Below are 14,281 nucleotides of genomic sequence, written 5' to 3' on the forward strand. Positions count from 1 at the left end.
GCTATGTGAGGTAGATAAGGTAGCTGATGGAATCTCTATTGTCATATTAGGAAGCCAAGGAATGAAAAGGTTATGACCTATCTACGGTTACAGAGCTAACAACCATATAGGTTGACAGCTTTCCAAACCCGGAATCTTTGTGTTCTTTTTTCTCCCTTTGGCCTATGTGTGCGCTTGGGCTCACACACCACCATATCCATGCCCATATAGGTGTAGCAAGAGGCCCACTTGTTGGAGCATTTACTAATCCTGGGAGCCCGAAGTGGTAGCTCACTAGCTCCCCAAGCCATGTCTTTCTCAACAAGCTGAGCTTGCAGATCTCTATAAAGAGCTGTTTGGAAATGGTCCCTTCAGCTCCCATCCCCAGGAACCAGTGTGGTCTCAACTTTATGCTTGCATCCTTACATGAACACACATACATATGCACACATATTAAAAGTCCACATATATTATGTCAGTATGTGTAATTTAATCTGTTTTTATCTCTGAACACCCTGGCATTTATCATCACTCCTTTTAAACTATGACTGTCTTGGACTATTTTAGAGCGAACCATAGTGTTTCCCGTTGCTTTATAAAATAAGAATGCTTTGTTGATGGCATTGTGAGCCAGAGCCACTGTCTCTCTTCATCCTGCTTGAGTCAAAGTGACAACTAATTCTATGACTCTTACTTGTTTTTCTGGCAGTTTTAAATGCATATATTTTGTACATCTGTTCAAGGAGCTGATATGGCCTTAAATTGAAGTTAGATTTTCATTTGTCTCTGTAAGGGAAGACTTTATAAAATGAATTGTTTGGATTGGACATTTGGCAGTTGGAGGGAAATAGTTTCAAACTATAAGAGACAACAGATCAAAGAGGGAAGTAAACAGGGGACTTGGTGCACGGGGGTGGAGGGGTGGGGGTGGGGGTCATGCAGCCAGTGGCTGGATCCCCAGTGTCTTTGTGGTCTTTGCCCCTGGGTAGGATTATGCAGGCAGGTCTAACAGGCCCAGTCCTGTGTGCAGCCCCTTGGTCTCAGGAACATCAAAGGTGAGTGGTGACATCTCAGCATTACATCCTTTTCTCCTAACTTTGCTGTCAGCTTTGTCTGTTATTCGCTCAGTCATGTCCAACTCTTTGCGACCCCGTGGACTGTAGCCTGCCAGGCTCCTCTGTCCATGGAATTCTCCAGGCCAGAATACTGAAGTGGCTTGCCATTCCTTTCTCCAGGGGATCTTCCTTACCCAGGGATCGAACCTGGGTCTCCTGCATTACAGACAGATTCTTTACTGTCACCAGGGAAGTCACTAAAGCTTTAATAACTAAAGTTGTCAGCTTTAGTTGGTTTATTTTCCCATTAAAAAATTCTGCAACACAAGATGATACGGCGGCTTTTCCATTCTCTCTTTTCTGTTGGATGTGGGTAAGCCTCATTCAAAATGAGATTTGTTCTGTCTTGTTGTGTCATTTGTAATTCAGTTCTGAACAAAGAAATGACAACTTAATACTGAAAAATGGAAGCATCTAAGTCAGTTTTAGCATTAATGCTTGCATTTCTTTAAAACAATAATAAGTTTGAAAGGGAAGTTTAGCAGTTAGAGGTTAGAAATTAATTTTGGTGATTTGATGAGTGAAAAAGTTCACCAAAGGTATTACTGTATGAAATGCTATGCTAGTTAACACAAGTACAAGGTAGGAAGGTAGGAAGACATCAAATTACACAGTGTTCATTTAAGCCTACGTAGCTATGTATCATCATGTTTTAACCTGAAGTTTTATTTATCTCAATGTCTATTATTTCAGATCACTAGCTTTACTTAGTTTGATTTTTTTTGATGTCCGTATATGCATAGGTAGATAAGCCTATTAAAAATTTTGGATCCACAGATAACTAGGGCTAACTAGTTTTTTCAAATGCATTTAAAGTATATGAATTCCCAAGTTTACTGTGGGGAAGCATGTATGAGAGAGGACCTGGTCTGTAAAAAGAGCCATTGTTTCTAAGACCAGTTCTGTTTCTTATTTCTGGTGGCGGGGGTGGGGGTTGTTTTTTGTTTTTGAGTAGTTAGTACACTCATTTGATTCAGAATTTAAAAGATATAATGGCATATGCTTTGCAGATTCTTTCTCCTAGCTATTTACTTCTCCTCCCGGGGATGCAACCAATGTTTTCATCTCTAAGCTATTCTGCTTTTGATAAACTTAACTAAATTTTGACATATTTATGATAAATGGGTGCCTAGTGTTTTATGTTCTGTTTATGTCACTTAGCATGATTTTATTACCTAATATTATAGACTGAATAAGAGCATAGAATTATTTGTGCTTAAATATTTACTTATTGGTCATTTTAATTTTTTTGTTTAATTTTGTTGCTTTTAAAAATAGCAAATGTCAGCCTACTTGTAAAAATACAGATACTTTTTTAATTGAAAAGTTACTATATTTTTATTTCACACTTTAACACATCTGAAATTCTGTATATTCAGTGATGATACTTACTGTAAGTAGTGTTTTTTCCCCTGTGAATATGTTATTAAATTCATGATATCAGAATCAGTAGAGTCTTAAAATAGAGGAGAAATGATGTTTTCCTCATGTGTTTGTTTCTCAGAGGGCAAACAGTTAAGGATGTGATAACATCATAATCTTGTTCTTTGTCACTAGATTTGTTATCAGAGTAATTGAATTAGTTGCAGATTTTATTCCCCCTTCTCCCTGTTCCCAGTTTAATATGTATGAGAGTGGTTAACCTCAGAGCTTAAAAAAGGACAGTGTATATTTGCCTTGTGTGTTTTCCTTTAAGTGTTATAACGTATCCAAAGTTTTAGACAAATTAGATAGCAATCTTTATTATTCAGTGTTTCTATGTTATTGAACTCAGGCTTGGCTGCTTGCAGCGTGAAAGCCAGTACTTAAGAAGTGAGTGTTGGTTAGAAAAGGAAAGGTTGCTTAATTCAGGAGGCCAGCAATCTGGGCAGAAGGCAGACTCGTGTCCAAAAACCAACTTCAAAGATTCTGCTCAACTGTGAATGTTTTTAAAGGGAGAATCATTTGGGGAGGGGGATCAGTCTTCATTGTCTTCCACCGTGTACAGAGTCAGTGGTGAGGGAACAGGGCAGGGCTCCTGCAGTCTTGTACTAAGCCTGAAGTCCACCTGCGTGGGGGCCTCCGTTCCTATAGAAGTCAAAGGTACTTTGTTATGTATATTTCTTGGGGAGGAACCAGAACCCTGCCTCCTGGCTGCATTGATGTTACTTGTGTCTCTGGGCTTCTGCTCCCTCCCTTTCCTGAAAAGCAACTCTTTGAATCTGTCCTTTGGAACTCAGGGAAGGTCAGGGAGGCTGAAGGAGACCTATTTCCTACAAACTAGAAATGGGAGACAGAAAGGATCCCACAGGGTCTCGTTCCGTTTCATCTGGATATTGTCTATATATTCCTAGGTCTGTTATAAAGTTCTTAAAAATGATTATTTTTAAAGAATATATAGATCATGAAGTTGGTAGAAGTTTTCTCCTTCAGCCATAGTGGAGTACATACACAGGTGTGAAACACACACACAGGTGTGTGCCTTGCCTGTAGTGTCATTTCATTGTTTACACATTCACTTGTTATGTTTTGTGTATCTTACATATATATGAACATAAGTATATATATGTTTAGTTTTGTGATTGTGTCCAGTGTGTTGATGGGACTTAGTATATGTTGGTATTGTTGTTCAGTTGCTCAGTCGTGTCTAACTTTGCGACGCCACGGAGTGCAGTATGCCAGGCTTCCCCGTCCTTCACTATCTCCCTGAGTTTGTTCAAACTCATGTTCTTTGAGTCGGTGATGCCATCCGACCAGCTCATCCTCTGTCGCCCCCTTCTCCTCCTGCCTTCAGTTTTTTCCAGCATCAGGGTCTTTTCCGGTGAGTCATGTCTTCGCATCAGGTGGCCAAAGAATTAGAGCTTCAGCTTCAGCATCAGTCCTTCCAATGAATATTCAGGGTTGGTTTCCTTTAGGATTGACTGGTTTGATCTCCTTGCTGTCCAAAGAACTCTCAAATCTTCTCCAGCACCACACTTCGAAATTATCAATTCTTTCTAACTGATGAAAGAAAGCTGAAAGAAAAGCCTCTTTTATGGTCCGCCTCTCACATCTGTACAGGACTACTGGAAGAAGCCTAGCTTTGACTGTATGCCCTTTTTGTATATGCAGTGCGAGTGCTGGGTAACAGATCTTAAAGGGTGTAATGGTTAACGTGTTTGTGTTTTCCTTCTTTTAGTTGTACTGTTTTAATTGAAAGCCTATTACATGTACATGTAGGAAGAAATTTGGAGAGTTGTTAACTACAAACTTCACTAAACTGACAGTTATTTCCAGAAGGGTCTGTGAGAGACAGAAGAGGAGGAAGCTGTGTCTGTGTGGTTGGGGGCACAGTGCTATTTGGAGTATTCCTACTCTGCAGGATGTGATAATTTACTAGTGATTAAAAACATGAAAGAACTTTGTATTTATTTAAACATAATGTCCACATTTAATGAGTAGAACCCAGGGGTTGACATCATCTGGTAGTGGTGAATTTGGGGGATTATAATAACATTTTATGCTTTTTTTTTTTTAATCTGCTTTAGTTTAGAACATAAAGCGCATTTTCCCAGAGATAGTCTTTGCAACCATTATTTAAACAAGAGGTTTCAAGGAAGTAGTAAACTTTTATAATTGGTTTGGCCCTTAATACTAGCTACAGGAGCAATTACTTGGATTATCATTTTAACATAATTTTTCACCCAGCAATCCTTTTCAAAGTATTGTCTCCTTAGATTGAAACATTGAAATACTTTCTCTTGCCTGCAGTGCAACAGATTAAGAGGCAGAAGCAGGGAGAAATCAACATATAAAATTGGATCAGGCGTCACTCAGGAACCTTTGTGCCAGTGGTCCGGGTTGTGTAGATTTGGGAGTTGCAGGAAATCCAGAGAGAGACAGCAGATTGCTGCACCCTCAGTGCTCAGTGGACGAAAAGAGGATGAGGGCCCTGAGGACTCCAGGGCAGTCAGCTTCCCACCAGGAGGAAAGGGATCTTGAGTCGGTGTTGGCAGTTGTGGATATTGATAGGAATGAGGGATCCGGGTGAGAACAGGAGTGTGTTGTCGGTTTATAGCCCCTGGTCAGTTAGGAGAATGGTCTGGGACTTTTTGCTGCCCCTTGGAAAGGGGGTCTGGAGGGCTGTGGGTTTCAGACAAATGAACAGGGATATGGGTGAAGGTAGAGTATTGAAGTGGCGTTGCATGTGGCTTGTGGGTTTTATGGGTGTTGTTTGCAGTCCTTCTGTACCTGTGGAATTCCAGTGCCCCGTGAGGCACCTGTTTCCTGTTTCACATATGACGTGTTATTACAGAGAAGTTAGGATTATGTGATGTAATTATGATTATATGAGTGTGGTTCTGATTATATAATTAAACAGCTACACTTAAGATGACAATGTGCTAATGAGATTTTTTTCACTTCAGGAATGGAAATGTATATATATTTATGTTTTTAAATTTTTATTTATTTTTATGTATCCATATGTGTACACATACACACTTTTTTTTTTTTCTTATGGAAACCAAAAAAAGAGTTGGTAGCAGTTTTGTTAAACATTCTCTCCCCACCGCCCCAACAGATTTCCAGTGCAGATACACTTTCATTATCTAAATTTAAATATCCCTATGGTCGCTCACCATGGATGAGTGTGGAGTGTGGCTTTGGTTTGCCCTCTCTTGTACTTGTGATAGCTAGATGCTCCATTTCCCATCTCTGTCTTGAACAGTGTTTCTAGTTTGGTCTTAAAATGATACTGCAATTGTCCTTCCAAATTATGTTCTTTTGTGTGGATGTAGTTGCAGAGTTTTGTTCAGGATAATACATTTTAGAATTTGAACCAGAGGAGACTTTCCACTTTTGACTAGCTTGGGGCAAAAACACCTCTGTGTTAATTGTTCTACACTCCAAGAAAGTGGCAGCAAGTGGTTGAGCTAAGGAGACTGCTTGCTTTTAAGAAGAGCAAAGAAGCTATGTAGATCCGAATTTTAGCTCCAGCTTGGTAGAAGCTACCAGTCAATCTCCTACCATCTCTTTCCCTTTCATTGGAGCACCAGCTGCCACATCTGGCTTCACTTTTGTTTTCCAAATGAGTTTATTAGTTTTGCCATTTTGGATATGGCTGGGTTGACCCAGGAAAGACTGGTCTGGGAAACACTCCTGACATTTCAAATAGAAGCAAAACTAGACATAAGTTGATTTGAGACAGAGTTTGGGGCCATCCCTGTGAGCCCTTCCAGCATCAGCCAAAGCATCGGACTCTCATTCCCCTCCCCGCAAAGGGGGAGGAGTAAAGGGGTACAGTGTGAAGGTCCCCAGATTTTTTTTGGCTGTACTCTGGGTCAGTCGGGCTCTGATATGGAAATCTGCTCTGTCTCTCCTTTCTTGCCTGCAGGCTGGCGGCTCTCAGGTCATCTTTACTAATCCTCTGGAGATAGTAAAGATTCGCCTACAGGTAGCTGGAGAGATCACCACAGGACCCAGGGTCAGTGCCCTGAATGTGCTCCGGGACCTGGGACTCTTTGGTCTGTATAAGGTGGGTAGATTCCCTTGGGTTATCTCAATAGAGAGGTTGTAGTGTACTCCATAAAAATGTGAAAAAATGTCAAAACCAGACTTCTTCCCCATAAATGGAAAAACAATCTTGTCCAGCAGGGTAGTTCCTAGAGTAGAAAATCAAAACAAAAAGAAAAAATCAGGACACTTCTGTTAGAGGCAGTGGGATGCACAACCACACCATCTTCAGGCTTTTATGAAGCTGCCAGCAGGGAGGCCAGCGCCACAGACCCGCTGGCTTCAGGCTCACAGCCTTTTATTTACCGGTGGATATGGGAAAAGTTTCTTTGGTGTTCTTTTGGGGCTGGTTTAAGGACTGACTTCAAAATAGTCTTATGTTTATTTTGAGTCTGAGCTATCTCTATTGTTATCTTCCCAGTAGGAGCTTGTCTTTGTCTTAATAATTTGACCACAGTGAAACAGTAGTAGAGTTTGGTAGGATTCAAGTCTTTAAGAAGTTAAGTGGTGGGATTTGTCAATAATGAATTGCATTTTAAAAAAGCAAAACAAAAGCAAACCAGAGTGTACTGTACTTGAGCAAAATGCCAGTCAACAGATTCCTTCCCTGCAGGTATGCTTACTCCCATCATTACAGATAGATGTAATGGAGCAGAAGCTATTATTTTTCTTAAACAAGGAAGAGTATTTCTTTCTCTTCTTTTGCCTGGTGTAAGGGGAGGGATACAAAAATTTAGCTTTTATAGACAACTGTGTTTCCACAGCGTCTGATTTATTTATAGATCCATCACTGTAGAAATGTATAAATTGGCTTCTGTAGCTGCAAATTGGAAATTAGAAATTCTCTCGATTAGAATCCCAGCTACACAGCTCTTAGGAGTCCAGTAAACCAATGATGCCTGTCCTGAGAATTTTGTACATACTTTCCCTTCTACCCCCAACTGCCGTCCTTTTTAGAATTCCCTTTGAAAACTGACTTAGCATCTCTCAGAGAGTCCCAGGAATTTTTTTTTTTCTTTAATGTTTGAGTTTGTCTTTTAAAAACAGAGCCATCCGGAAAACAAGTACCAAAGATGGAGTATTTCCCTGGCCGGCTAAAGCCTGAGCAGTAGGCTAGCGTGGGCTGAGGAAGGGGCAGTGTCAGTCACCAAGACAAGCTGTCTGACTGGATTTCTACTCTCAGGGAAACTTCCTGTTAAAATATTTTGTCTGGGTTTCCCTGTCCTCTGCCATTTAGGACATGGCAAGTGAGGAGGGAAGTTTGGTGCTTTCTTTTTCCCCTTCCCTAAAAGGTTTTAGTTGTTCAGTTGTGTCTGACTCCTTGAGACCTCATGGACTTCTGTCCATGGGATTCTTCAGGCAAGAATACTAGAGTGGGTAGCCATTCCCTTCTCCAGGGCATCTTCCCGGCCCAGGGATCAAACCCAAGTCTCCTGCATTGGGGGCAGATTCTTTACCATCTGAGCCACCAAGGAAGCTTCCCTTCCTTATCCATGGCTCCTACCCATAGCTTCTTACCTGGTACTTCAGGGGCTCTAAGCTGGGTGGATTGAGTTGGTAATTTGTTAGTTTGAGGAGCTGCCTTTGTTGGTTGCTTTGAAATCAAGCTATCAAACAAGTCTGTTCCCAGCCACACCCCATCCCCTGGCACTCACCAAGGCGACCCAGAAGGTCTGAACATTGAATTTTTATTAACCTTAAAATATGAATCCATACTGGAAATGCCAGAAAATTCTTAGTTGTCAGAATACCATCGTTAACTGACTCTAGGACTCCCAGATTCACCAGACTTTCTCAAACTTTGAGCCCCGTCTCGAGTTCCCGGTGCCTGACTTGTTATCCTGTCTCTCTTCCATGTCAGTCTCAATGCTGTCTGAGGGACATTTCAGGCTTGTCAGCCTGGATCCCTCGTGGTCATTCACACCTTGTTTATACAACTGTTTTGCACTATTTCCTCACTCTGTGACAGGGTGCCAAAGCGTGTTTCCTCCGAGACATTCCCTTCTCTGCAATTTATTTTCCTGTTTATGCTCACTGCAAACTACTTCTGGCTGATGAAAACGGACACGTGGGAGGCATAAATCTCCTTGCAGCTGGAGCCATGGCAGGTAACTATTTTTTTTTTTTAAGCCCAAAGAGTCCCTACCCAGCCCACCCCCATTCTCTAAGTACAGAATCTCTGTGCTCCTCTTCTTTATTTCTGGAAAGGTTATTGTTTGTATCTGACTTAGTTTAAATATGATTGCCTTTTCTCCTTTGTGGGGTGCGCTATAATTCTGATGAGCGTTAATTACATTTGCATAATGTGGATAAACAGCTTAATGCAGCTTAGGAACTCGCAGCCAAATTAGCTCTGCCCATCGCAATTGGGCTTTCATCAGTTACTGTGTTTCTTAGCCTCCTCTGCCCCTGAAACCTTGGGTGCAGTCAAGCTGAGCATTAATGTAGAAAAGTTCTTCATCACATCAGTTGCTTTGTTGCACCTCATCCTGATGCACAGGTCTAGTATCCCCTCACTTTCTTATTCTGTATAATAGAATCAACATGATTTGGCTCCAACTTGAGTTTGAAACTGTCCATGTTCCTTCTACCATCATCCTCATCAGACCAAACAAAGTCATACTTCCTCAGCAGCACCACCCTGCGGTGGCATCTCTTCTTGGCTCTTAACATGCTTTGTCTTTTATTAATGGTTGTTTACATAAGTTCTGCCCTCTCTCCTGTGCCCGGAGCCCCTTGGAAGCAGGGGTTTCAAATGCAAGACGGTGCTAAGAAGCTTCCTCTCAATCCCATGCTCCAGCCTTTCTCTTGTGTTGAGAGGAAGCTGATTCCAGATAGAAGGGCAGGACCAGGTTGTCCTTCACTGCAGCAATCCTCAGACTTGGCAGAAGAAGGAAAGGGCATGTGTTTACTTGCCATCACCACTGCTTAGGGAGAGAGACAGGCGAGGTGAATGAACGCAAGCCCAGTGCTGTCCCTGGCTGCTCAGGTGGCTCTGACCACCCAGGCTCCTGCATTACGTGCCTTCTCCTCTGGTCTGTGGGCTCAGCAAAGCAGGGCAGCCTGGGTACCCCTGGGGGTGTGGTATGGAGCAGGAACCCTGGGTTCCAGGGGCGCTGGGTGGACTTGTCATTCTTCTCATCCATGATGACAGGGAATGACTCGTGATGAGGAAGAAACTCTCCCAGGGAGCCTTGAGCCCTTATTTGGGGCAGTCACTTGCGGTTATAATTCAAAAGCCAATAATGCTACCCGCTCAGCCTTGGCACTGAGTGTTCATCCAGCTCCTTTCAGGTATGCACCAGAGCCTCCCCAGTTGGAGTGAGGGCCAGCACATCTTTCCTCATCTTTGCTCTCTGCTATCCAGACAGCAGCAAAGAACACTCTAATCACAGACAGGCATTTCGCCAGTGGCTGATGGGACCAAGTAAACATTTTCATGGAGCTGTCAGCACCAGCTTCTTGCCCACAGACACTTGATGTCAGTTTTCAGAATTAGAAATGAATTTTTCTAATTTTTACCTGTAAAGCTTTGCTGGCAGGCACTGAGAACATTCAGGATTCAGAACATTCCAAAGGCAGCAATTTACCTAGTTTCATGTGAATAAGGTATAGGGCTTGGCGGGAGGATATTTGCATCGTCTCGAACAGAGCCCTCCCCGCCGCCCGCCCCAACTACCTACCCTGAGTGGCCGGCTCCATCTGCCTAGTGATGATTCAGTGAAATTCAGGCCAAATTGAATTTCTTCCCCCTGAGGAAGATTATCTTGCTTCTTTGTTCCCTGTTTTGTTTTATAAGTGAAAGGTGTGGTTGTGAAATCCTTCTTGAGTGTCCTGCCGCTGATGAATCTCAGCGTGGCCCCAGGGAGCTGGGGCACAGGAAACGGCTGACAAGGCCTTTTGATGATCAGTTCCCCTACTGTTCCCTAACTGGTTGCCTGGCCTCCTCTGCTTCAGTTGTAATGACTTCTGTCATGTAAGCATGTCTGAAAGGAGTCACAGTCAACTCTCAAGTTAGCCCCTCAAAGGGTGAGTGGATATGAGTATTGATATTCACCTCATACAGTAAGGTGACAGGAATCAGCAAAAAAAACAACACTACAGTTTGCTATCAGATATATTTAGCAGCTCGTTAAATTGACATTATCCTCATTCTTTATTATACATGAAAATACTGTCTTATTTAAGAAAAGGAAAGAGGTAATAAAATAATTGAAACCCAAAGGGGAACACTGGGAGTTGTCCTAGTAATATTGCTTCATTTATTCCTCTCACTGTTCTTTGGGATCATGCAACATAGAGTGATCTTCCTAATTCAGAACGAATAAGAGTTTTGCCCCGACTCCACTGAAGCAGCTAGTGGGATTATATCTCCTTTTTCCATTAATGCCCAAGGTATCTATCTAAGAAGCATTGAGTTAAAGCAGTTACAGTTGCTAATTGTACTGTTGGTTGTTAGCAGTCTGTCTATCCTCTGTAAGGTATTTGGGATGAATTAAATGTGCCTTTCTCCTGGAAGGTGTGCCCGCTGCTTCTCTGGTGACCCCTGCTGATGTCATCAAGACAAGACTGCAGGTGGCTGCCCGCGCTGGCCAGACGACATACAGTGGTGTCATCGACTGTTTCAGGAAGATACTCCGGGAAGAAGGGCCCTCAGCATTTTGGAAAGGAACTGCAGGTAGGGCTGGAGCCATGCAGAAAGGCTGGTTGGCACTGGGGTCCTGCTCCCATTACTCACCTGTGGGCTTTGCTGTAGCCATCCTGCTGTTAACTGCCCCCCTCCCCCTTTCTCTCTCTTTTAGCTCGAGTGTTTCGATCCTCTCCCCAGTTTGGTGTTACTTTGGTCACCTATGAACTTCTCCAGCGGTGGTTTTACATTGATTTTGGAGGCCTGTAAGTGCAACTTTGCAAACTCCCTTATAAAGAAAGCACCAAAACCCCAGACAGGTGTTTGTTCAGCTTATAAAGGCATTTTTGGGATAGCAACCGACAGGACAGAGGACCCTACAGGAGCAATACGTTTAAAACAAACCATGGGCCTAAGATTCTTCACTGTTAGAGGAGTAAGACTTGGACAGGGTGACCCCATACATAGCATTAAGCAACTGCTTGGGGAAAGTTTAGAGAGGAAGCAAATTAAAATGTAATATGAATAGTTGCCTTTTTAGTGTAAGCAGATACTGAGCTTCATGGATTTAGGTCCTTATTTGGCCTTTTTACCAGAAGTAATATAAATTTGTGTTAGTTACACTTTTGTAAACTTTTGAAAACTCATTCAAGCCCTTTCACACCCTCATGATTTCATTATTCACCATAATTTATTATTAGATAGATTTAGAAGTTCTTAGAACTAATTCTCTGCAAAAAAAAAAAAAAGGTTCAAAGACAGGTTATGCCCATGGACATAATCACTGGTGAGATTTAGGCCACAAATTGCGCCTTTTGACAGTTAGTACTTGAAGCTTTCACCATGGACAAGAGGAATCACTTGAATTTGCTGGGAGGGGAAGGTTGTACCCAAAGCAAGCAATTACCAGCTTTTCAGCAGAAGATCAAATTCTGTATCTGAGTCTTTACTGCATAAACCTATGAATTCTTTTCCTGCTCATAAGCCAGGTAGGGAGTTAGCTGTTGAACCAAGAAGTTGAGGGACTTATACAAAGAAAGTAAGGACAATCTCAGAGTTTCAGGCTTTTCAATACTTTTGCATTCTGGAAAAAGTAAGAATTATATTTACTTCTCTTTAAATAATTTTAGTAATAACCTTCGCGAGCTTATTACTTTAAAAGTTAGCTTTTAAAATTATGTCAAAATAAAAGAAAATGTAAATTTTCTGCAGTTAATTTATGCTTAGTGTAAAAAATTGGGAAAATAGAAAAATCATTCATAATCCTACTTCCCAGAGTGGTAATATATGAGTGTATTTCTTTCCAGTCTCTCTTTCTGTGGATCTACTTACGTGTATGAAATGGAGGCCATTTCTCTTCTAAATCAAATACGTGAATGTGTTGCTTTCAATGCAGCTATAAATCATGACTAGTGCAGCGTAACTGACAAGGAAATAATTGGACACTCTTCTTGGTGACACATGGGTCAGACTGAAAGTGTTCAGTGGTGTGTCGTCTTCATTTTTTTGGTTTGTTTTTTTGGAGTATAGTTGCTCCTCAGTGCCGTGTGTCTGCTGTTCATCAATCTTGAATACACTGACCATTGACTTTTCCTATCAACAGCAAACCCTCTGGCTCAGAACCAACACCTAAGTCACGCATCGCAGACCTTCCTCCTGCCAATCCTGATCACATCGGTGGATACAGACTCGCCACCGCCACTTTTGCTGGCATTGAGAACAAGTTTGGCCTTTATCTCCCCAAATTTAAACCTCCTAGTGTTGCTGTGGTTCAGCCAAAGGTGGCGGCGGCAGCTCAGTGATAAGACAACCATTCAGTGTGGCAAAATGGCGCCCTAGAAAGAGAAGCCTAGGAGAGCAGCCTTGTAATGTATCCAGTCAGCTGCATGGTGCTGACTGAGCTGAAGAATCAAATTATTCTTTCTATATGACATATACATATATTTGTTTATAAACTAATCATTTGCCCAGGAAAAAAAAAATTACAATGCAGTTTGAAGCTTTAGTTTTATGTGTTGAAATGTTTTCTAAGCCTTGGCATGAATTAGTGTTCTAGACTGCTTTGCACAGCTTGCACTTACAGCGACTGTACATATTGTACATCTTTGTACAGAGACATCTTGGCACCTCATCCCAACAAATCTCATTTATAGAATGTAATGCAGTTCTGAGTGGCTTGAAATGTACAGAATGTTTTGAAAGTGTTTTATTAAGAATCACACGAAAATAAATGTATTAAAATTAAATTCATTCTTTTATTGGTGACTTATGGAAATAATGCATCAAATTGGATGTAATTAATTCCTAGCTTGTTTTCCGTTCTGGAGTAGAAAGGTATTTGCTGATAAGAGGCATAATGAGACCAAGTGCTGACACCATTGAATAAGAGACCCTTTGCAACAGATGCATGCCAGTGGATGCCGGAGGACCAGGCTAACGAACTGCGTGCGCTGGTGTTTCCATTTGTATTTCACGTGTGTATAGATTCTCCTCTGTTCATCAACCAAAAGGCATTTCCTAGGCGGCGCCTCTCCTGTCAGTGCGCATATAGCAGGGATGTCTCCAGCATTACTGGCTTAGTTTTTGCCTTCCTCGGACACAGCAAGGCAAGGGCCTAGCTTTCAAAAGAGTAAAGAATACTTTGGCAATTTTCATTCGTATGGATATGATTCCAATCAAAAATAAAATGCACACCAAAATGTATGCATGGAGTTGGATTTTCCTTCATAAATGTACTGATAGTGCTTTTGATTTTGATTCACTACCAGTTGCCAATGACTAGTGATCAGGCTTCCCTCTTTCCTGCTTTTATAGGAAATCATTTGACTTGGAAAGGGCTATGGTGGAGTAAGTGGAGAAGAAGATTTAGTGGGCTCTAGCTTCTTCCTTATGAATCTAAATACAAACTGCTTATTCCAAAAGTCACTCACCAAGGGTGTGATTGCTAATTTAGACCTAAACATACATCTTGACAGCCACATCTACACTTTGCTCTTTGTGATTTGATGTGTAGCATCAGAATTTATTTACTTTAGCAAAGTGCTTTGGGAAAACATTACTGTCGTTGCCAATGAGCTGGGATAGGAGA

The 14,281-nt window shown here is 41.7% G+C and overlaps 1 protein-coding gene across 4 annotated transcripts in view; it reads left to right on the forward strand.

The window, feature by feature from the left end:
• SLC25A12 (solute carrier family 25 member 12) overlaps positions 1 to 13,896 on the forward strand; it is a 183,816-nt gene extending 169,920 nt beyond the window's left edge. For all 4 annotated transcript variants that reach the window (XM_070803274.1, XM_019970934.2, XM_019970925.2 and 1 more), the window contains 5 exons: positions 6,448 to 6,588; positions 8,536 to 8,674; positions 11,086 to 11,244; positions 11,369 to 11,459; positions 12,797 to 13,896. In XM_070803274.1, coding sequence (XP_070659375.1) covers positions 6,448 to 6,588; positions 8,536 to 8,674; positions 11,086 to 11,244; positions 11,369 to 11,459; positions 12,797 to 12,995 — 729 coding nt within the window. In that variant the 3' untranslated portion in view covers positions 12,996 to 13,896. The remainder of the gene's footprint in view (positions 1 to 6,447; positions 6,589 to 8,535; positions 8,675 to 11,085; positions 11,245 to 11,368; positions 11,460 to 12,796) is intronic.
• The last annotated feature ends 385 nt before the right edge of the window (positions 13,897 to 14,281 follow it).

Source organism: Bos indicus, chromosome 2 (assembly GCF_029378745.1).
Source record: "Bos indicus isolate NIAB-ARS_2022 breed Sahiwal x Tharparkar chromosome 2, NIAB-ARS_B.indTharparkar_mat_pri_1.0, whole genome shotgun sequence".
Classification (NCBI taxonomy): domain Eukaryota; kingdom Metazoa; phylum Chordata; class Mammalia; order Artiodactyla; family Bovidae; genus Bos; species Bos indicus.